The following is a 24771-nucleotide window of genomic DNA, read 5'->3' as shown; positions in this document are numbered from 1 at the left end:
CAACACTGGTTAGAGTTAACGGTTTGGTGGAAAGGAGATCATGGTGCGGGGCTGATTATCAGGGTTCCTTTACCTCCCATGAAAGGAACCCTGAATGCTTCAGCGTATCAAGATACAGTAGTTTAGACAATGTCATGCTACCAGCGTTTCCAACATGACTGTGCACTGTTGCACAAAGCGAGGTCCACAAAAAAACATGGTTGAACAAGCTTGGTGTGAACAGAATTGACTGGCTGGTAAAGAGTCCTGACCTCAACATGATGATAAAAAAAACAAAAAACATTGGAATGAATATGGAGAGTGGAGACCATGTTGCCAGGCCTTCTCATCCAACACAAAGCCTTCCCAGAAGAACCAAAGCTCTTTAAACGTGTTGGATTAAAAATGGGATGTGAGTTCATGTGTGTGTGTTTGAAGGCAGAGGAGTGAATGATTTTAGCAATGCAGTTTATAATGGGAAATAAATGGTGGGGCTTCCAGTGACCGTTTCATCCCTGCTACCTGCGAGCTAACCCAGGCACCCGATAGTCCAGCGAGCACCCTGCCAACCTACCCTCCTCTGAGAGGTGGTTGTCTTTGGTTTCCTGCTCCATCTGTTGGCACCAGCCCTCCATGCGCGCCGTCTCAGCCTGCAGCAGCTTCAGGAACCAGTGGCCGTCCCTCCGGCACAGCGTCCCGCCTCCTCCGCCCTGGGAGACGCCGCCGCTGTTGCCGTTGCTTCCGCTGTCAAGCCAGGGGTCCGGGGGTGGCAGGGATGAGGGGTCCAGCGCTGGGTCCAGGCTTTCGGAGAAGGACGAGGAGCTGCTCCGCGTGGTGGAGCGGTTGAGGATCTGCCTGGGAGGTGGCGGGGAGGACGTTTCGCCAGCAGGGTCTCCGTTGTCTAAAGAGTCTTGTCCAGGGGGGGAGCTCATTGACTGGCTGGCACTGTTGACCATGACTTTCTTCTCAAAGCTTTTGGCAATACTGATATGAGAAATGGCAGAGATGTCCTGGGCGTCTGAATCCGTTTCTTGTTTTGAGGCCATACTGCCGGAGCGACTGGGTCTGAAAGAAAAACAGAGTGACCACGTTACCATTCAAATTCCATTCGGCTTAGAAAACTGGCTTTTTCGACATCACAAGCAGCAAAAAAATTATATTTTAAAAGCTTTTTGCAAAAGTAGTCACATCCCTCAAACACTTTCACAACTTCTAACTTTAACACAAATTTGCGGCATCAGATGAGGATTTATGCGATGGCGTAATTCATAATGGCTGTGGAGCAGAAGGAAAACCAGCCTAATTCAGCTAATTAGTAAATTCATCTCCCTGCTGTTTAATTAATGAACAAACACGGACCATACAGGAGGAGGTCAAAGGTAAACCCTGAACACACCCTCTTGGTGGAGACACAAGGTTCGGCAGAATCCTGTTGTATGAAAAGATGTTAGAAACTGCCAAAGGTTACATTTCAGGCGAGCAACAGCGCTAAACTCAAAGTCTGTGATAAAATATAACGATTTAGATCCAAATATATTCGTACGTTAGAGCAGGATTTAAGCTTAGACTTTGACACCATCAAGAGTCCAACTAAAAATCTGAGGCAAAAATAACAAAGATGTTCACAGACGCTCTCCATCTAATCTGATAGAGCTTGGGCTAATTTGAGAAGAAGGGCTAGTTGTGCAACGCTGGCATAGACGTGTTCCCAAATATTTATTGCAAGAATATTTGGCTCTGGAAAGTGCTGATTCATTGCGGGCAAATAGTACAGATGCACAACACGGTTTTCATGGTTTTATTTGGACAAACCTTTCCATATCATAAATTTTCCTGCCACTTCACAATCATAACGGTACTTTCCTGTTGGTCTCTCACATAAGGTCCCAGTAAAACACACTGAAGTTAATATTTGTAACGTGACCAAATGGAGAACGGTTCACGGGGAATGCTGGGTCAGCTCTGGTGGTCAGTACAGATACAAGAAACCTGAGAGCAGAGGATCCAGACCGGCGTCTTGTGAGCTCCTCGCCTCAACGGAGCAAATGAATAAATGGACTTTGTGTGAATTTTGTCTAAATGTCTGCATTTCCTGTTACCATTCAGGAAACATATCAGATGCAGCTTAGACAAAATGCAGTAAGTGCTTTACCATATCATCTAACACTCAATATGCTGTTCTTTTAAACAACTTATCCTGAACCGCAATTGAGTTTATGAAGAACTATGGATTTATTTTTAGAGCCAGTGATAAATAGGAGGAAACTTACGATTGAAAAAAACAATACACAAAAATACAAACGGCACTGCAGCAAACAGTACACGGCTCTCAACAATAAATAATGTAAATGCTAGAAGCTATTTCTAGCACTACACTGTACAGAAAGAGATGTAAGAAGACAGATGAAGTCCAAAATAATTGATTAACTTTCCTTTTACTTTGTAAATGCATACATTCATGTGTTTTCAAAGCCTAGATTTTATTCTAATTGTTTATGAAGTGAATTTACTAAACCAGCATACTGCATGAAACAAAAATAATCTTTGTATGACAATTTTAAATATTCAAACTGGCCTGGAGGAAATCTTTCAATACACTGCTCAAAAAAACTGAAGGAACACATTGAATATGCATCAGTTCTCAATTGGGAAAAAAGTCATGTTGGATGTCCATATGGATATGGAAAGGAACAAAAGAATGCCATACCATGCAAAGAAATTTAAAATGATCAACCCACACAGAGGGTTCAATCCAAAGTCACGGAGAAAGTGAAACCGAAAAACTGATGCAGCAGGCTGGTCCAATTTGCTGAAAAGCCACTGCAGCAAATTGTTTGTATGCATGTCAGACAACGTTGAGGCATGCTCATTATGAGATGACGGATGGTGTCCTGGGGTGTCTCCTCCCAGATCCTGACCAGGGCGTCACCGAGCTCCTGGACAGTCTAAGGTGCAACCTGGTTGGTGTTCGATGGACCTGAACGTGACGTCTTGAAGATATTGTGTTTCATTTAGGTCAGGGGAGAGTAGATGCCAGTCAATGGTATTGATTTCTTCATCTTCCAGGAACTGCTTGCATACTCTTTCTACATTAGGTTGGGTGTCCTCCTACACCAGGAGGAACCTAAGACCCACAGCACCAGTGAGACAGTGATACTAACAACAGCTGTCAGGATTTCATCCTGGTACCTAATGTCAGCCAGGGTGCCATCATTTATCCCGTACAGGTCTGTGCGTCCCACGATAGATATGTCTCCCAGACCAACACTGAACCACCAAACCAATCACGCTGAACCGTGTTGCAGGTAACAATGTTCACCGCAGCTTCTCCAGACCCTTTCATGTCTGTAACACGAGCTCAGAGTGAACCTGCTCTCATCTGTGAAAAGAAGGGGTTGCCAGAACCGAACCTGCCAATTCCAATGTTCCTGGACAAATCCAAGTCGAGCTCCGTGAGCTCTGGACCGACTAGAGGACGGGGGGCCCTCAGGGCACCCTCATGAAGTCTGTTGGTAATGGTTTGGTCCCAGACATGCCGGAGGTCCCTTTGCAGGGCTCTGACAGTACTCATCCTGTTCCTGCTGGCACAAAGGAGCAGATACCGGTCCTGCTGATGGATTAAAGACTTCCAACGGTCCTGCGCAGCTTTCCTAGATTAACTGCCTGTCTCCTGGAATCTCCTCTATGATCTTGAGACTATGCTGGGAGACACAGCAAACCTTCTGGCAACCAATGACACGTATTAATGTGATATGCTGGTGGAGTTGAACTGCCTGAGCAACTAACTACTGAAATGCAGTAAAAAAACAAAAACAAAAAAAAAAAACGAAAGGAGGTCTCCATCTGCAAAACCATTCCTGCTTTTGCCGTTGGCTCCTTGTTGGCCCTTTATCGAATTTGTTGTTAATGTCATTAACACCAAAACAGCTGAGACTAAGTAACAATCCCCTTTACTAGTGGACTGACCAGATCAAGGCTCCAGGAGTTTAATTGACTGCAAATTATACTCTTATTAAAAAGTGTCCCTTTAATTTTTTTTCAGCAGTGTAGCGAATGCTAATATGAGGGATGTCCTTCAACACCACAAACACCACACAAACAAAGACACCCACAATGGTTTCACATGTACAAAGGTCCTGCATTGGAGGGGGAGACAGTCAGAAGAATGTGTGTGTGGCTATAATATAAATTCCTCACGTTGTTAAAAGGACAGGAAGAGGACTTACTGCCACCCGTCCTCCACCTGTACTCCTATTGACTGAAATTTGGCCAGAGGTGGGGTCTCCTCTCTGGGAACTTCCTGAATGCAGTCGACCTTAAAAAGGAAAAATAAACAGAAAACCAGAGCAAGAGGGAAACAGTGCTGGGTTAAAAATATGGTCATGCATATTTTATATTAGTGGAATTGTGAAAAGTCTGTGAATTTCCAAGTTATAAAATAAAATAACATCTCAGCAGATAAACAGATGGTGGGAGTGTTGGAGTTCAGATCAAGTTATTTTTAACTCATTGGTGATGAAGTCTCTGACTAAAGTCTGTCGCAAAATACCTTTGGTTCATCTACTGTCTGTAGTTTTTATGATCAAGACTAGTTACTCAGCAAAAAACTGTTATATGAACAGGTCTTGTGTTGATATAACAAATATGGGTTTTCCCTAACCCTCAAAAAAATGTGTTGTCACTGTCACTCCTACAGTGGTGCCTACTTTTAAAAAGACCACTGGCTCCCAGAACGTGGATTCTTCCTGGGTACTCCCACTGTCCAAAAACACGAGTATGAACTGGTCTCTCTAAGCCAGGGGTTCCCAAACTTTTCAGCCTGCGACCCCCAGAATAACAGTGCCAGAGACTGGCAACCCTATTTTGTTGAGCGGGAATTTTTTTTTGTCTTTGTGCAAATTATGAAAATAAAGTCGTAAACCTACAAGAGCAAGATCTTTTTTTTTTTGTAAGAACTGAAGCCACCCCCTGCATTAAAACGAGGAATGTGCAGCATCTTGTAAAGGAATACATCGATAAGGTTTCACAAAAGAGGAAATGCTAAATCTTTTTGTCACATCAGCATCATCTCACAACCCCCAACTTTGGGAACCCCTGCTCTAAGCTGACCTTAGGTGTGAGTGTGTGCATGGTTTTCAAAATAGGCACCAGGCCTCCCGCAAACTTGTAAGGTCGAGCGGGTAGAGGCAATGGATAGATGGATATCAAAATAAAGTGCAAACATGATATATTAGCCCAGCACTTCAGCAAAGTGCTGCGCAGTAACACATTGCCAGCAGCAGCGGCACGTAAGTTTATTGCAGACTGTAGCTGTTTGGGTCTAGGCAGCTAAAACTTTAGAAAAACCCTGAAGCCCGGTGACACTTTGTCAGAACAAAGCTAATTAACTGTGTTGCAGAAGCATATTAAGGATTTCCTTGCGAAACCGTGCATTAGACAAAATGTAAGCACTTATAAAGCACTGCTCCTATTAGAACTATTATTCTTCACGTGCTTTAACAATTCCTTACTTCCCTGACATAACAAGAGAGAAACTGTAATAGTCTACCTGTATCCCAATAGAGGACAGTTTCCGCCTTGGTACCGGGGCTACAAAAGGTTCCTCTGCTGCTAAATTGTCTTTACTAGAGCCTGATTTCAGTGATTCATTGTGGACTACTGAGTCGCTTGTCTCGGTGGAAGCATTGGCGGTGCTAGGGACGATTGGCTCCCTCGGCGTCGCAACGGGAATAGGGATGATGTGCGGAGGACGTGGCACACCCCAGGCCAGACTGTTGGCGCGGGTGCTGTCAAGGCTGTCAGAGGAGTTGCTGTGAGCGTGGCTCGACTGGCTGTTGACCTCTGACCTCCTGTCCTGCTGGTCCAAGTAGTTGTCCTGCGCCGACTCTGTGCTGCTCTGCACCGTCACCGAAATGTAGGGCTTGGAGGTTGTGCGCGGAGGCACCGGTGGAGGAGCGGCCTTCTTACAGCTTGTTATGCATGTGGAGACTGGAAACGGGGAAAAAAAAATAAAAAAACAGGGATTAGGATAACAGGATTAATAAGGATAATGTTGTGAAGTAGGCACTTGCGTGGTCACATAACAGAAAACGTAAGCGTTTTTTTTGGGGGAAAAATCCGGCTTGAACCACGCTTTGCTCATTAGCGTCATCTGAAAATATTACTAAGTCCATTAGTTAGTCAATGAAACCTTGGGCGCCAGTGTTTGTGTGTGTTGTCATAGTCCTGTTGGAACACCCAAGCGTATCCAAGTTTTATCTATCTCCTGCTCATTTGAGGTAAAGCTGAAGAATTTGGGGTAAGTCCTTCTAGACTATTCCACCGACTCTGTGCATTGCAACGGTACCAAATGCAGCAAAACAAATTCCCAGTATGAGGCTACCACCAATGGCTGTGAAGTCGGTACAATGTTCTGAGGCCCGAAAGACACACAGAGTCCTCCAAACATCTTTCTAACTCAAAAAACTCAAACATCAAGGAAACTAAATAGACAAGAACACAGAACAAACACACACTTCCAAGCAGGGAACATGACACAATTTTACACTCGATCACAAGACGGGGGATAAATCAGACGGTTCATTCAGGACCTGACCTCTGATCACTAAACGGGGGTCAAAAAGCTGCAGAGGGACAATTATCTGCAGCAATATTAAAGGTCAGACTAAAATGTCAAAGGAGCAGGTTGGCTGCAATTTACAAGGAATGCAAATAAAATAAAACAAACAAACAAACAGGTAAACCCAGCAAATAGAGTAAAACATAAACATTTTTCCAAACCCCTTTATTGTCCTCGTTTTTTAAATCATTATAGTTCATCATGGCAAAATAAAACAAAAAGGGTTTGTCCCACAATGACCAAACCCAGTGGGAAAACCCAACAGGCTTAGCCGGGATCAGAGGGCGAAAACAAAAGTCAGAAATGTCAGACAGTCTTTAACAAACGCGGACTTTAGGTCACCCGTCCAATTATCACATGCAGGCAAATGATACAGGAGATATTCCTTTCCCCGTACCTAATGTTTAAACTAAATTTGCATTTCAGCTGAGAGGAAACTGAGCCACATGAACAGAATAGAAAAAAAAAAATACTGCACATGTCTGCAAGAAACTGTTGGTCGCTACAGTCTACGGTCAAACACCTATTCATCAGCAACCACATTCTAGGTAAATAGGATATTTCTAGAAACAGATTTTTTTAGACTTAGTGTTGAAAAAAGCATAGTTTCTTTTAGGTTTTAAATGAAAGCAGTAGGAACGTGCCATGCATTTGCTTAAGAATTGTGTGCAAACAGAGTTAAATTGGGGCATTTTTTACTTAAAAGTTTACTTCAGGACATTATACAACCCATGCATACTCTCAGCAGGTGGGTCTGACATGACATTCTGGTTTATGTGGCTTCTATATGACCCTGTTGTCAAAATGTTAAAAAACAGACGTACATTCATGTAACTAGACTTTACAGCATACGGAAACACAAAGACTTAAATGAATATTTTTCCCAAGCACTCATTGCTTCTACCGTGCTCTCCTGAATGCTGCAATCAAAAATCTCAACGCGTCAAAGATTTTGAAAAGGTCCCCAAGTGAACATGTGAGCTGCACTGAAAGCACTCAAACAAAGGGGTTGTTGTTCAATGTAATCTTTTGCTAAGCTTTATCTCTACAGCGTATGCAACTGTATTGAACCCTTAACTCACATGACCTCAAGCACATCTACTAGTTTGGACTAACTGAATGAACAACTCAGAAAGACTTTTCCCCCTCTGCATAACAAGCTTAGTGATATGGTAAAAATGATAAAATATTTGTGTGATGAGAAATCTGGCTTATGTATGCCATGTCACTTGCTTACTTGTTCATAAACTTCAGCCGTTCATCAACACCATGCCCCATTGAGTTTTATTTCCCTGACAAAGTTGTTTCTGCTCCAGCTAATGGTCAGATATTTATGGCATTGGGAGACAGGAAACATGAATGGAACAAAAGGTGTGGGAATCCAAAAACAACCTTCGTGTCACCAATGACACCGAATAGTAAACTGCTCTTGTTCACCCAGCTTCGCATTCCAGCAACGCAAAAGGTGCTGACCTCATTCATCAACACCTGAGACGACACCCAAACCACACCTGAGCTGGCCCATCTCCAGGTCGCAGGACCGTCTTCATTCCAATACCCAAACCACTCGAAGACGGTAAGCTGACGGGAAGAACGGGACTCTAACATGCGCATGACTGGCTCACGTCCTTAGAACTGACGTTCTGAATTAAAGTTTTATACAACACAACCTCACTTTCAGTTTTATTTGACTGGTTTTTAACATTTATAAATATAGTCTTTGCAGAAGAGCAGCTGTCGACTCTTTGACCTGTGGCACACATAAACTTCTACATACGACAAGCCAGAGTAAATACTAAATGTTTTTAAAATGGTAATTTAATTTATTAAAAGTGGAAAAAAAAGCTATCCAAACCACCCTGGCTCTTTGAAAAAAAGCAACCACTCCCCTTAAACCAGGAATGAACCTTGAATAAACACATTTTTTTGGAAAGCCGAGTTCACTTTCACATTAGCCTGATTACTCTCAAACCAGTGGAAAAAAAACAACACTTAAATAGAACCTGTCTGAGGTAGTTCTGATTGGGTTAAGAGGTCCCAAAAAGCAACACACCATGCATCAATCCAAAGAAAAGGGGGAAGAAAATAGGCCCCCAAGCAATTTTTAACACCTTCGAAAGAAAGAGCCAATTCAGTGGGAGCCAATATACACAAATGGAGAAAACATGCACCGTAGAAAAACCTTCCCAGGAGTGTCTGATCGACCAAAATCGCTCCAAGGGCAGACCAACGAAACATCCAGGAGGTCACAGGTCACAGGTCACAGCGAAAACATCTAATGAACTGTAGGCATCAGTTGTCTCAGTTAACTTTCATTGACTTTACAACTTTAGAAAAGAAGCTGATTTAATTTTTTAATTTTGTTTTTGCAATAAGGCCTTTAATAATCTGAAAGATAGGTCTGTAATAATTTATGTATTTTTTCTTAGTATCAGCTGTAATTCTACGCGGATTCAGTGGGTTTCCGCCTGGCGTTTGTTCCATTGTGAGAGAAGAGAGGACAGCCTTTCCTGCTCCTTCTAGCAACACTGGTTTCTTTCCGCTCGTTTTGAGGCCTCTACGATCCGACCAGCGTTTAAGATGTTCTACGTTGGGTTCCTCGATTAAAATGAAAATAAAATTAAGCTCCTGGGACGTAGACATCTTCCAAAAATGATTGCTACTGCGGCTGTTGCCATTATAGGTTGCACTCTTCTTGTCCGACCATCTGGGAAACCCGGGCTGTCTCCGGGGCAAATGTGACGGCATTTGAGGTATGACCTGCTACAGGTTGCTCAAGTGTGAGGTGGCAGAATTGACAAAAGACTTCTGAATAGGTGTTGAAACATTTTCTGGAAGACTGAGCAAAAGTCTGGTTGCCGCCTTTGCTGTTGCCACGACCCGGATGACTGAGAACGTGCACAGGCATAGCTAAACATTATGATGTCAGCATTGTGATGGTTTACCATCATTAACCTATAGTGCTGGGTGCGTTCCCAACACAGATTGCTAAGAGCTGCCCGAGGCTGTTGTTTTGTCCATTTTCCTTGGGAGCTTGATGGTGTGGAGATCCATCTCACCACAGACTAACAATGACATGCCCAGATAAACCACATGAGAGATCAGACCGGTTATACTGAAGTTTGGAGTTTAACCACACTCCCCCATTGTTCACACAGGGTAACAACATTAAAGAGCAAAAAGGCGTTGCAGAGGAAGCAACCTAAATCTGATTCTGCCCCAACTGCTCAAAAAAATGCACCCACAGCAAAAGCGCACATCAGCGTAAGTGGCATGTTTTATAATCAGCCAGTTTCCTGTGATATATTTGCTTACTTTACAGACCTCCGCCTCACCAACGCTGCTGTATAAGCATGAAGCTCATCTCTGCATGAGCGTCAGACTACAAGCAATAGTGTCAATGAATGAGTTGATGTTTCTAAAGCTTCACTGTGACTGGGAAGAAAAAAAGAGATATAAAACACTAGGACAAACATTTTGGGGCTTTAATTAGACACATCTATACTCAAGCGCAGCTCAGCGAAATTTATGGTTTGACAGAAGTAAATTTGAACATGTGAAACATCCACCTGCCCATGTACCAAAAATGTTGAAGTGGAATCTAGAGTGGGCACTGAGACCTGCTGCCTTGGTACCATTGGGATAGAGGATCTGATGTCCACTAGGGCTGGCCAATATAGAAAAAAAGCGTATCGATAAAATAGAATATAATTATCAACAAATTCAAAACATATATTTTAAGCGCAGCCCTGGCTATTTTATGCTGTTGCTTAGCGACCTATATTTAGATACTGCACACACAAAAACTGAATTCAAACTCAGCCCTTTATTCAACCAACTTTTCACCAAAACTGCTAATTTTTAAATTGAAAAAACAACACCTGCTCTCTGAACTCTGATGGGGGCGGAGCTTGGTGACAGAGCGTTCCTGGTTCTGCGTTTGCGATTGGTTGGGAGGATGTAATGACTGCAATATTAACCTACATGACTACCAGAAGGAATAAACAAAGGAAGGAAAACTTTATTCTATCAAACTTTTTATTGACCCTTTTTTCTCTATCATCGATGAAAGTCTATCGATTGATATATATTGTTATGTCCACTCTGACCACTGATAAACAGAAAAACATTTGCTTCAAGATGTTCCAGGAGGTCAAAACTATTTAAAACAACTCCACTCACTGCACCACAAAACCCTGCATTTAAAGAAGCATTGCTGATCTATTATAGCTCCTTAGACAGATACTAATAGGTTACACTTTTTCTGTTTAGTTAGTATTTGGGGAACCAACAAAAAAACACTGTTTAAACACAGTAGTTACATCAACCTTACTGATAGGATACTTGCTTCTCCCCAAATAGAACACCACAAGTTTTCTTTTCTTAATTTTGAAATCAATTATAAACCGTTAGCAGCACTTGGTTCATGTTGTCAACAAAGCATACAGTAAAGTAGCTTCACAGATGAAACAAAGATTATATTTGTTTGCCCAAAGTTAGGGAACTTTGAAATAGACCTTATACAACTTTGAAATAGACCTTATCGTCAGGGTGAAATAACGTAAATTATCCACCCTTATGCTTATTAGGATTAAAAAACAGCTTTGGGAGTAACAAAGCTGAATAAACTCTGACACACTTCTATCTGGGATTATCGTTTAATAAAACTTGTATGCTGGGGTGAACTGTGATAAATAAAACAAATCTGGAACAGAAGAATAAAACAAAAAGTAGATTACAATGCTCTTTTTAATAGCTAATGAGTAAATGGACGAATGGTAAATAGACCAATTTTCTAGTCATACGGACCACTCAGATCATTTTACACTATAGCCACATTCACCCAATCACACTCAAACACACATTCATACACCCATAAGCAGATTGGTAGGGAAATTGGGGTTAAGTGCCTTGCCAAGGGGAACATCAACACGTGACGAGGGGAAGTTGGAATTAAACCCACTACCTTCCAATTAGAAGACGACTAGTCTACCCACTGAGTCAAAGTTACTGCTAAAGTCATTTGAGATGCAACAAGAAACCAGAGTTACCTGATATTGTGCTTGTCTGGTACCAACCAACAATCAGCCGTTAGAAACAAAAAACATGAGCTTTTATCTGACCAGTGAACGCACCACACCGGAGGAAAATCAGCGTAGAAGCTGGTACTGAGGGAAGAAACTCAACGCTGGGTATTTTCAGTCTGAGGAAGGACAACAGGTCACCAGAGGGATTCAGGCTCTGAATCCAGTCCCTTAAGTTAAAAAAGGGTCAGAGGTATCAGCAGGGAACAGGAACGCTTTACCCCTTTTATGGGCTTGTAGCCTATGTCTACAGTGGAACATGTCCTATTTCAAAATGTCAGGAGGCTTTTGGAAATCTCAGAACTAAGATAATGGTCTTGTTTTACAGGGTTTGCACACAGAGATGGCTGTTAATAAAGGAAACTGTTGTAATCTTGTTAATAACTAATACTAGATGGTAAATATGGCCGCACGATGGCGGTGGGAAGTACTGCTGTATTGCAGCAAGAAAGTCCTGGGTTTGAATCCCTCTCTGAGGTCATTTTGCATAGAGCATGCATTCATGGGTTCCCCCCGGGTACTCTGGCTTCCTCCCACAATACAAAAAACCTCCCTAAAAAAACGTGACCGCTATGTTAATTCATCGATTCAGAATTGCCCTTAGGTAAGAGTGAGGGCATGATTTTTCATGTAGCACAAGTTATCATTAACAATAGTCTACTGTCAGGGTCAAAGATGTAAGATTGTACCACTGTGCATCTGTTTCCACGTGTATAAGGTCTGAATCTAAATATTAAGTTGAGGGGCGTGGCCAGCTACAGCCTATTTGCATAAAAGTGACAGAGCTCTAAAACAGCTCATTCTGAAAGGAGCTCAAGAAAGGTGGAACTGAGGAGGTGAAATCTCATTATCTGAGAATGATTTTGTGCAAAAATAAATAATTAAATAAATAAATAAATTCAATGAATGTTTTGTATAGATTTCTCCTAAATGTTTAAGCATAATAAGTCCTCTTTAAAGAGGGATTCCATCAGTGATGCAACACAAGGTACCACCATACGGTCAAAAGGGGGACAGGCTGGGAACAGTATTCTTGGAAATTTGCCTACCTCAAAAATACAAGAAAAAGCAGTTATGTTATCGACATTTGATCCAATGCAGGTGCCCATTATCACAGCCAGAGATGAGAAACCAAACATTGAAACGGTGCGCTGGATATTTTACAATAAAGTTTTACATACAACACAAATTCCTTCAGGAAATAAAACATATGGGATATTATAGTTATTGGCGACAGATAAACATCTAGTTAGTGGAAAGCGCAAAAAAAAACAAACAAAAAAAAAACAGACAAAAACAAAAACGCACGACTAAATGGGCTACTTACCCTCCCCTGTGATGGAGACAAAGGCCGTGTTAAAACAAAACGCCAGTAAAAAGCAGCTGTTTTTAGTTCAGTCATTCATTTGGCCGGTCACTGCAGTTCAGCAGCAAGCGCCGGAGTCTTTGCTGTTTTTGTTTGGGGAGTCGCTCCTGACTCCAGGGGAGGAGGAAGAGGAGGGGGAAGAGGAGGAGGAGGAGGGACTGAGTGGTGCATTCAGGGACACCTCTGACGTTAGAACTTCACGTTTGGAGGAGTCTGACATTCTGCCACATTGGGAAGCTTTTAAAAATAATTTATTGAACCAACATCTGAATATGACTATAAAACCAGATTGTACTGGCACAAGTTCAATTTGAACCGAATTAGATTCTATATAACCGCATGGGAAGTTTGTTGAGATGATACCTGCTGTAATTTGTCTGAGTATTTCTGAACTGGGTTGAATTGAATCCATTTAAAGTTAGGAAACAACTTTAGCTGCTTATTGTGCAAGGTCATCATTATCAAATAACAGCAATACCAACATAACAAAATGCACGACTATTTTTAAACTACACTGCAGCTACCGTTTTCTTCATAAGACATTTGCTAAATGTCACACCAGTACTGAACATTTCCACATGACAACATCCGATGAAGGCAGCGTCTGATTTCCCCCAGAAGATTACAGTAAAGGGCGCCACATGGTGGGTGATTGATAGTATGCAAAGCTTAGGCCGACGCAGAAAGACTGACAATGTAATTCTGGATTAAGGGAGGATCTCAGGGGACAGGGAAAATATTTTCCAAACCTCTGCCATTTCTCACATTCACAGTCATCTTGGGTCTCTGCAATTGTAATATTAAATTAGCTAAATACATTTTTTATGTTTTGTGATTTTTTGTTTTGTTTTTTTGTATGTGCTTTATCTTTAAACTCAGCGGACTTAAGTCGCAGAGTAGCCTACACTAGAAATCTAATTTGATGTCTTTGTTTTAAACTGTGGTCCGGGTCTGGGCATCTTTTCCCAACATGTCTTTTAAACCCAAGGTTCTCAAACTGTGGTATGTGTATAACTGGAGGTGCACGGGTTGCCTTTGTTTGTACTCTTAATGCCAACCATTAAGGCAATTATAAAGCTAATTAACAGCCAAAATGGCAAATTGTCTGAGATCACTGACATCGGATTCAATCAGCAACTACTTAAAACAGAAGCAAAGTGCTTTCAAGAGCCTTCAGCATAAAGTGAAGCAGGTGACCACGCGTCCAGAACAAGTGCTGCTATTAGCAGTACCAGCAGACGGCAGGGAGCTAGTTCGCTTTCTCAACACTAAAGGCACATCTGCACTAGCAGAGGTTGCACATTCTGCGTGTGTTAAAGGTTGGATGATATGCACACCATATGCACATTAGAAATTCAAATAGACATTTTGTTACTGTAGCTATGATTACGCTCCCAACATGCAGCAGCCATATTGGATTTTGAGGTCATGGTTTGTGAGCAACCAGCAACGTTTTGCTTGGAGTTTTAATATCCGGCGACTTCCCATCTATTATCCTCCTGGGAACTTCTGTTGTTGGGTGGGTATGTGTGTTTGACTTCTGAAAAAATTTGAATGTAAAATATACATACAAAAACAAAACAATAGAAAAACAGCAACAATGAGTTGAAGGCCTGTTCTAAAATCCCTGTCAATACAGTTGTATTTGGGAACCTACGTATTCACCGAGGTGGCCCTTGCTATGAAGAAAGACCTGATGCTTTCAGAGAATGTCCAAATTAGCTTTATTTTTTTATCATTTAGAAGTCCATGAGACTTAAACTGATCGGATGTTTTCAGGGGAAGGGGTTTGGAGTTGTTACCTGTGTGTGTGGGTAGGATGCGTGGTCTGTCTGTCCCGAAACGCTGAAGAAAAATTGCAAGCTGTTTCTCCTTTGGAGCTTTGTCCAAGCCAGTGGCTATCAGGTAAGAGGCAAACTGTTCTTTCCATGTCTTCCATTGTGTAGAAAGGTCGTCTAGTGTAGGCAAAAAAGGCTGCATTTAAGCTAAATATGCTACTTTGGGAAAAGTTGGATCAGGACCAAGGATTTAAAGAATGTAAAGTGAAATTCAAAGGACAGCGGGAACTTGGACCAAGTCATTGTATATTAAAGGAAAGGGGTGACAAAATAAATAAAAACTGTAGCAAAAAATGTTGGTATTTTAAGAGATTTTATCAGATTTGACAAGATCAGTTCTTGTTTTCTATTATTTTGGGGTTTATTGAGAAATGACTTACCAGTGCTGGTGCAGTATGTGCGAACGGAGGAGTCGGTTGGAGGTGGAGAGCAGCCTGAATCTATGGAAGCGGTGTCGTCATCTTGGGAACAGCCAGCCTGGATAGCTCTCAGGTAGCTGTGGCTGCGGGATCGGAAGCAAGTCGGCATGGGCATGTCTGGAGGCTCCGAGATGTCCTGAGAATGGGAATCTCTGTAGGTGGACTCTGAGCTTCTGTCTTCATAATGATGACTTTTTTCCAGGTCTCGCAGCTGGACAAAAACACGACCAACAATTTAACCCCACAAATATGTTTTTCAAATTTAGTTTTCCCTTTCTGAGAATCTGGATTTGATTTAAACAAAATGAAACAGACAAAATGAAACAACTGGCGCTCCATTTTTAGCATCCAATGTGCAACAACTGCAAACTTGTCAGCATTTGGTAAGGATGATTTGACATTCCTGCAAGCCAGCTCTGCAGATGTCTGTTCACTGACAGAAATAAGACGGAGCAATTGCATTTTGATGACTCACTGACTGTAAATGGAAGTCTATGTGGAGTAAATATGACGGAGTTAGCGCTGGAGAGATGAAAATGAAGCAGAGAATGTGGCAGTTATGCGCACCTCTGTCAATGCAATCCGGCAAAAACCTATCAGCGGTCATTTATTTTCCAGTTTTGGTATGTAGTCTGGGTTTAAAAGAGCTAATATCAGACAATCTGACAGTAAAGGTTTTTGGCTTGGCCTGCTGCTGTACACGCACATTTAAAAGATGCATGTCTACACAGGAAATCTGCTGTAATGCCTGAAACCTGTAACAGACTGGCGGACAAAAGAAATTGGGTCGTTAGTAAAAAATTGCGAAGTTGATCTTCATCTCAGTGACCTTCTCAGCGACAAGCTAATGGCTTCTCTGTTAGTGGACAAATTAGAGCCATAACTATCACTGTTCGCTCATCTGTCTTTTGGAATAATTACATTAATACAAGACAGCTGGAACCAGGGAATGCTTTGTTCGCTGGGAACTCATATCACAGTCGTTTCAACAGAAACAGTAAAAACGGAAATGAGAGAGGAGGTCAGAGAAGGGAAAAAAAAAGCACTGTCTAAAAATACTAGTCTTTGAAACGTTCACACAGAACTGCTGTGTTGTATGAGCAAGCACACATGCACTCATAGTGCCTTGCAAAAACATGATTAACTTTTACATATTTGTTCACCGCATACATACATCCAATTTAATGGGATTTTGTGTGATAGGAACTGTATTGCATGACTGAAGAGTAAATTCAAAGAACACATATGTTTTTCAGCTTTTTTTTTTTTAGAAATATGAGAAGCATGCTATGCTTTTGTATTCAACGTCCTTTGCTCCAATACACTTAAATAAATCAGTGAAATAATTATCAAACCACCTGTGTGTATTATAATCTCAGAATAAACACAGCTCTCCTGCGAAGGCCTCATTTAGCAGATAAGAAGCCAAGAGACCTTGGAGGAGCTGCAGAGATCCACAGCTCAGGTGGGAGAATCTGTCTTTTAAGAGTTTTTTCGACTCTCAGGTTGAGTTCCTCAGCATGCTTCTACAGAACATTTTTACAAAGAGAAGGTTAAAAGAAGAAATTAACATTTTGAAAGGAACATTCCATATTTATGGAAAGAAGGGAAAAAAGAGGTTGTTTTCTTGCCTAATGACAAAAAAACTACATTAAAGGATCCCTTGTGCCATTATTATAATATTGCTGTGAAAAGATATACGTAGCAGACAGTCTAAGCAAAGTAACAAAAGAGGGCTTCTAAAACTTCACAAGTTTTTAACCAGATTTATTAAGAGTTTCTTTTAGAGAGCATGAACACAATGGTTCTGGAGCTGCGGATTGGAAATTATCATAAGACTCCAATAGAATATACCTAAATGCGAGGTTGTTTAGTGACAAAATGTGACAAATTTTAAATAATTTTTTTCTGGGGACTGTGTTGTATATAAGATACATAAGATACTAAAGCAAAATCAAATCTGCTGAGAATAGAAGGCTGTTTTTTTTATGCTGAAACAACTCATTTTAGTGTTTCTGATAAAAAAAACAAAAAAAACTAACCTGTCCCATGCAACTGCGTCTGCCCAAGGTGCTGCAGGCCTGGCTGAAGCTGTCTTCCTCCCATGGTTGCAAAGCTCCTGGTCCTCCAATACAGTCCAGGTTGTCCAGGCTGCGGTTATTCGACAGCTCTCTGAGAGATGGAAGACAGCTGGAAAAAGGGAACAGGATCATATAAAAAAAAAACTAAACAAAAGAAAGTGTTATATATCTGAAGGACAGGAAATAAACGGACATGAGACAAAGCTGATGTTTCCACATCTTGACCCGAGAGGCAACAGGGAAACATCAGCTGTGGCCTAAAATGATTGCTCAGCAAACCAGGAATCGAAAAAGAGATAAAGAGTGGACACATCTTTCATTCAAGGCACTTCTTTCATTTCCACCGTGATTTATGTGTAATCAGAAGGCTTGAAATAGTCTCTATTTCAATTTCGCTATTCTTGGGTCACCTCTTTCAGAATCTGAGCATGCAATGCCAGCGATGTCAGCCAAAGAACGTACACAGTGCAACAAGATGAAAGTAATACAAAATGTTTTATAAAGTTTATGTACTTATTTGTTTGTACATGGTAATGACAAAATGTGGCTGTAATGTCCCATGGCATGATGTCAGAACACAAACGTTGCTCATTCTTTTATCTATTTTTTGACATTAATGAAGCTCCTCTTAATCCAAAAGCAGATGGTAGTTACAAGCTATCAGTAACTTAGCAGCTGTTTGAAGCAGGAGATGATGTTTGCATTTGAAGTTTCAGCTCTACAGGCTTTTCTGCAGGGGGGGGGGCAGCGCAAAGTCACCGATCACAGATCATCAAACCCAAGTGTTTTTTGCACTGCGCCCCTGAGGACTGGCTCACAGACCTACCACTGACCTGCTCATTGACCTGCCCAGCTGGTGCAGAGAGGACACGCTGTGGAGTGGAGACCACAGGGTGTCCAGCTCCCTCTGCAACAATGTGAAATCCAAGGTTCTGCTGCTGACACCAATAGGATAGGTGCACAATGAAAGAGAGCAGGGTTGGTTGATCAGAGACGGGCTGGGGTATCAGGATTACACATTCAAGGAATGCTCTAAGTTTGTGATAAAGAGGGATGTGTTTGGTGTATTTAAAGTGCCAGCATATTAGTTTCTTTGAGTAAAACTGCCCAGCTTGTATTTTACTTGCACTTTTACACATGTTTATAGCAATAACTCTTTGACAACAATCTTAGATTTGTTACAAACCTAGGCTATCTCAGCATGTTAGGGGGACATTTATTGCTCATTGATAAATTAATGCAACACTGAAAAACTGTATACCAAATTTCAAAATACACTTTATCGCCTAAAGTATTTGCTCATCTGCTTTGAGTGACATCTCATTCTTAATTGATAGGGTTTAATAATATGTTGGCCAATCCTTTACACCAAAAACAGCTTCAACTTTTCCAGGATTGCTTAGGGAAAGCAATCCCAAAACAACTGGAATGCACTTTTGGAAAAAATGGTCAAATATTGTCACTAACACACTCCTAAATCTGAACGGGATCCAAGAAAATTTGGGATTGGTTTCCATAAGATTTAGGAGTGTGTTGATGGGAATATTTGCCCGTTCTACCAGAAGTGTATTTGTGAGGTCAGACGCTGATGTTGGACGCCTGGCTTACATTTTCTGCTCTAATTCATCCCAAAGAAATTTTATCAAGTTGAGTCCATTAGTAAAATTCTTCCCCACAAAACTAACTCAGCTATGTCTTTATGGACTTTGCCTTTTGCACTGTCCGCAGTCATGTTGGAAAAGACAGCGGCAATTTCCAAACTGTTCCCACAAAGTTGGGAGCATGAAAAACTCTGTTCCAGTGAAAGGCAGTCCTGATGTCTCAAAGAACAACTCTGGAAAAAAAAACATCCCACACCATAATCCCTACTGCTGCAAATTTAAAACTTGATACAAAGCAGCCAGGCAAGTGCTGTTCTCCTGACTCATGCCAAACGGGAATCTCTGGCCCATGCCAAACCCATACATGTCAGTCAGACTGTCAGAAGGGGAGGCCTGAGTTGTTTCTCCAGAGTACACATCTGCACTGCTCTGAAGTCCAGTGGTGGCCTGATAAATGTCAACTTTATTTACATAGCACATTTACCACCACCAAGTTGACCAAAGTGCATTACATAAGGATCACTACAGACAAGTGATGTAACACTTGGAAGCAGCTGCCATGGAGACCCCTTCCATGACCCATTCCTCTCTATGCACTGTTCTACAGCTAATCTGAAGGCCACGTAAAATTTTTGGGACTCTAGTAATTGGCTCAGCAGAAAGGCCATTATTTCGGTGCAGGGTGAATCTCAGCCTCCACTGACCTTGCGCTGTGATTTTACATTGCCTTCATGGCTGAGTTGCTGTCATTCCAAATCATTTCAGCTTTATTATAACACCACAAGCAGCTGACACTGGCATATTTTGTACCGCCAAAATTACACAACTGGTCTTATTGCATGGTGACATCCGCTCTTAGTACAGTTTCAAATGAACTTCAAAAAGCAGACTACATGCAAAGGTGCTAGATTTCATCCACCTGTGGCCATGGAAACAATCGAAATACCCAAATGTAATTATTTGGATGGGTGAGCGAATACTTGCGCCAATACAGGGGTTGAATCTCCAGTAATAGTCAAAAGTAAATGCACATCTCAAATCTAGGGTTAAAACGTATAAAAAAATCTGGTCTTTGTCATGAAATGTCACCTGAAGTGTTCAAAACCCTACAGAACAGATTGCACCATGTCAATACAAAACAAAAATCAAGCTGAATTGTGAGGTTTGTGAAAAACAAATACCAAATGAACCCCATAACTATTTACTTTCTTCTTTTTTTTAAATGACTATATATCCACATCCATTTTAATTTAGCCCATTTCCAGTTTTAAGGTAGAGCTGCACTCCCCTTCTTTCACATGTTACTGGAAGTTGTCAGTCAGTTGTGTATGATGGCTAAAAGAGCGAGAAGCAAAACTCTCAGATTTCCCTGTGCATTTCAGAGCAGCAGCTCCAATTCCTCTCTATAGAGAGGCCCTATTTTGAAACAAGCATTTTCAAAAAGTCACAATAGTGTGCCTATTATATATAGCCCCCCATAGATTAGCTATAAATGCAGATAACCAAGCTAACATGATAATATTATCCTCCCATTGATCCTTTATTAAAAACTATCAGTGTGCAAATGTAAAAAAAAAAAAAACACCAACAAGTAAACAAGATTTTACTACACTGTTAACACACTCATGGTCTCTCACTTTCCTAATATATAACTGAGCATGTTTTGTATATTATGGTGGCTTTAAATAATCATCTTATTCAGTATTCTAGATGTGATTCTGTTGTTAACAGCAGTAATATTGCTTTCATACAAAATAAAATAGAATTGTTTTACTGTTATCTTACTGTCTTGCATTAGCCGGCGGAGTGCTTAAATAAACATTTGTGCTCAGTTTTAAAACCTGAATAAACAAGAAAAGCATAAAGCGAAAGTCACACTTGCATGAGATTGTGTGAAACCGTTCTTCAGAAAATATATATGAAAATCAATACGGTGAATTCAGAGTCAGCAAGACTGATTAGGCAGCTTGTCTGGATGATCTTAGTGAGCCTAATGCTTTGTTTGGATGTAGAGGAGAGGAGGGAGGCTGTCGCAGCTTTTCATGCGTAAACTCTGTATTTCTGTGCTCGTCTCTTCCTGTGCCCTCTCATGACAGGAAAGGGCATTACGGGTTTCTTCCCGTGCACATGGAAACTGGCTGCAATATTTATTGATTGCTCTGATGTTTTTAAAGCAGAGCACTTTTAGCACTACCTTGGTGTTTTCTGCAAAAAAAAAAAAAGTACCTTCCTAATGTGAGAAGTTTTAAATAGTCAATCATAACATTTCAGTCTAAGGATGTCTAAACAAAAGATACAGTCTAAGCCAGAACAAACAAAAAATCAGCATGTCTTATGCTTGCTGTGCCTATGTACGTGTCTTGCTCGTTCTCTTACTTGCGTGGGGGTAGCTGGTCACTTAGAGACTGCTGGGTGGCTCTGAGGTAGCTCTGACGGCGAGCAGCACTTTTCGGCGAGGGTTTAGGGCTTCCCTCGGAGTCGTCGCTGTCCTCAATGTCTCCCATGGCCTTCACATAGCTACCACTGCGCATCCGCCGACATGGGATCTCGTTGAAACCCGGACTGCGACCTAATGAGCTGCTCCAATCCCCCTTGAGGGATCAATGAAGGGATAAAAGTCTTGAGTTAGCTTTCATAAATGTCATTCACGATTCCTTACAACAACAATCGTCAGAGTATTTTACTGGGATGCTATGTGATAGAACAACGTTAAGTAGTGCATAATTGGGAAGCAGTAGGGAATGAATACATGGTAATCCTTTTTTCTTTTCTTCTTTTTGAATCTATTGTATGAAAAAGGTTTTACAAGTATGGATATGATTTTAGGTCCCCCGAGTGAATGCCTCTAGAGCTTTACACATGCAGCTTATTTGGGGTATGTCTCTACCTGATTTCCCTGCTCTTTGAAAACCAGCTCGCTCTCAGCCACACTGGATGGTGAGCCTCTGTAGACATCAATTTATATGTCTTACTACATATTCTCAGTTGGATTAAGATTTGGACTCTGACTGGCCGCTATAACACACAAACAAGCGTGGATCTAAACCCCTCTGTTGTAGCTGTGGTTGTTTGTCTAGAGTCAGGGTTTAGCTGGAAGGCGAAGCTCCGCTGAAGCATCAGTTTCTTTGCAGCCTCTAACAAGTTTACTTTCAGGATTGCCTCTTACGGTAATTCAGCACTTCCTTCTTTCCTGTCGACAGATTATCTGACAACTTAGGCTGTGGATCTCTGTTGGTTTAGATGGACATCCATGTCCTGGTAAATTTGCAGGTGTAGCAAACTCTTTCTATTTATGAATGATAGATAGAACAGTGATCTGTGGGATGTTCTATGAATGGTATATCCATACCCTTCTCCAACCAGTCTGCTGGGTTACTTGGACTTCATGATGCTGTTCTCTAGGAAGCCATGAGGCCTTCACAGAACACCTGCATTTATACTGACCTTAAAATTACACTCAGGTGGGATCTAATAATAATTAACAGAGGGCAATCTATATCAGTATATATAAAGACCTGATTTCAAATGCACGCCGCATCTTACATTTTTTGTAATTTAATTTACCTTTCACCTCACAGTAATGTAGTTTTTTTGTGATAGCGTCTCAGTTAAAATCCCAATAAAATACATTAAAGTTTGAGGTTTTAACAGCACAATGTGCAGAAAACGTTCAGAAGTGTAAAGCTTTCTTTACAAGACATTGCATACTCACCCTGCGTCCAACCTGCAGATAGTTACAAGTCAGCTCCTGTTGGCAGGACTTTGACTTGAGCATTGACCTGTCCAGAGTAGTTGAGCCCTTCTGAAGCACCTGTCTTGGTTGGCCCATGGTCAGTGTGGACCAAGACCCTCCTTTCACATAATCGGTATCATTTATCAGCATTCCTACTGGTCCACCGAGTCCACCTCCTCCCATGTCCCCTGGACCAGGAAGTGCTGGGTACTTCATGTCGTTGCTGCTTTTAGAGGAACTGATAGTGTTGTAGCCGCTGTGGATGTATTTACTCTGACCACCTTGGTTTTCATGGCCACTCGGACGGCCCAGGGTCATCATAGTCATGGTGTTGTGGTAGCTGCTCAAATCACTGCTGTCTAAATCGTCTGAGCTCCAGTACCCCGACATGTTGGATCTCGGCCGTCTCTTAGCAGTTGCCTCGGATTTTGTGACACGGTCTTTACTTTTGGACCTGCGGTTATGCTTCCCTCCTTCCTCAGTTCCCGAAGAAGTGCCTCCACCGCTGCCGGTAGATCTTCCGTTCACATTTCCCTTCATGTTATGGCTCTCCAGCGACTGGGACTTTGCGAAGAGTTTCTGCACTGAGTGCAGCATGTAACGGATGCGGCCAGGACTGTCTGTCCGCTGCTTGGCAGCGACCGCAGCGGACGTTCGATGGAACTGCAGAGTGCTGAATCCGTCGCGGCCTCCCGGCAACTGCTTCTCAAAATCCAACAGACTGGGGGGCGTTTGATTCTTATTCATATGGTGTGATATAGTTGCGGAGCCACTCGTAATCATAGGTGTTCTTCCACTCAGCCCTGACATGGCCATACCTGATGCCATGCCCATCGACAGGGACGTCCCCATGGTGCCTGTGCCTATCCCTCCAATGCTGTCCCTTGGAGGAGAGAAATCGGACTGGTCGTAGGAGTTATAGTGAATGCCAGGAAAAGTGCTGCTGTTGGAAAGCTGATTATTGAGTGGCAGCATGCAGTCTGCTGGAAGGGAGCCTGGATTGGCGGAAGGATAGAGGTGGGGGTCCATGGTGCCATAGTGGTCCATCGCGGGGCTAAGCAGGTAAGGGCTGCGTGGCAATGTGCTGGTCTTCTGGTGGTAGAGAGCCTCTGGATGATTGAGAGAGGGGTCGCAGGAATCAGACAGATGTCTGTTACGGTTGGTCCCCAACCCCTTCATGATGGCAAGGAGGCCCCGACCTTCTAGAAGACCTCCGAGCCAAGTAGCGAGAACAGACCGCCTTCAAGGTGATTCCTAGAACAGAGAGACAAACGTGGCAGAAAGACAAAAGAGTCGGTTATATATGCACAAGAACAGCATCGTACAGTACATGCATGTAAGATCACACACACAAACACATCCACTTACCACTCAAACCGGACTACACATCACAAACACAAGCAAATAAGAAGGTTTTCACTGACTCCCACTGCAAATCCTTGTGCTAATAGGCTGTGAATATATGGAAAAAACACGTGGAACAAGGACGGGTTGTACCCAGTGGGTCACTGAATATATTTCTGCTAAGAGAACAATTGCTGACAGACACTCCTCCGTATTTATGCGGTCCGAAGCAGCCGCCAGAGAACAAATGCCTTCTTTTCTCAGCCTAATCACATTCAGAAATACAAGAAAAGATAAGAGGAGCATTTATGTTTTCACAATATTTCCATTCCTACAAACATGTTGGATGGCTACTGTCTCAATTCTGTCGGCTCACGTGAAAAAAAAAAAACATAACAGCAGAGATTTGATAAGGCTTTTAATTCCTTCGTACTCAGTCTGTGACACGTATCTTAGACATTTCATTAGTCCCTGCTTGTTTTTCCTCTCCCCACATCTGATAGGTATCTGTGGCAGAGCGACCAATCTCCTGTAGTATCTTTGCATGGTGAGCCAAGGGTGATGAGCAGACCTCATGGTGAAATCAGTACAGAGGATTTGACAAGTGGGCGGTAGATGGCAGGCATTGGCAGGTAAATCTCCTAGACTTCCTGGTCAAGCTGTGCCGTCGCCCTGGCTGGTGGGGCAGCATGGACAGGGATTCCTGC

General features: G+C 42.0%; 1 protein-coding gene across 6 annotated transcripts in view; it reads right to left on the bottom strand.

Moving 5' to 3' along the window:
- The window catches only part of dlgap4b (discs, large (Drosophila) homolog-associated protein 4b), a 103733-nt gene that overhangs the window by 14641 nt on the left and 64321 nt on the right, over nucleotides 1-24771 (bottom strand). For 4 of the 6 annotated variants that reach the window (XM_021320490.2, XM_021320489.2, XM_036151342.1 and 1 more), the window contains 8 exons: nucleotides 22700-23974; nucleotides 21364-21578; nucleotides 17348-17495; nucleotides 15267-15516; nucleotides 14851-15003; nucleotides 5528-5967; nucleotides 4206-4294; nucleotides 554-1044 (listed from right to left, as the gene is read on the bottom strand). In XM_021320490.2, the coding sequence (XP_021176165.2) occupies nucleotides 554-1044; nucleotides 4206-4294; nucleotides 5528-5967; nucleotides 14851-15003; nucleotides 15267-15516; nucleotides 17348-17495; nucleotides 21364-21578; nucleotides 22700-23899 (2986 nt within the window). In that variant the 5' untranslated portion in view covers nucleotides 23900-23974. Of the gene's footprint in view, nucleotides 1-553; nucleotides 1045-4176; nucleotides 4295-5527; nucleotides 5968-14850; nucleotides 15004-15266; nucleotides 15517-17347; nucleotides 17496-21363; nucleotides 21579-22699; nucleotides 23975-24771 lie in introns of those variants that run through there. The other 2 variants (XM_036151341.1, XM_012870545.3) reach the window with 2 other exon arrangements.

This window comes from Fundulus heteroclitus, chromosome 20 (assembly GCF_011125445.2).
Source record: "Fundulus heteroclitus isolate FHET01 chromosome 20, MU-UCD_Fhet_4.1, whole genome shotgun sequence".
In the NCBI taxonomy this organism is placed as follows: domain Eukaryota; kingdom Metazoa; phylum Chordata; class Actinopteri; order Cyprinodontiformes; family Fundulidae; genus Fundulus; species Fundulus heteroclitus.
Note: the sequence above shows the minus strand (reverse complement) of the source record. Positions and strands in the feature narration are given on the sequence as shown.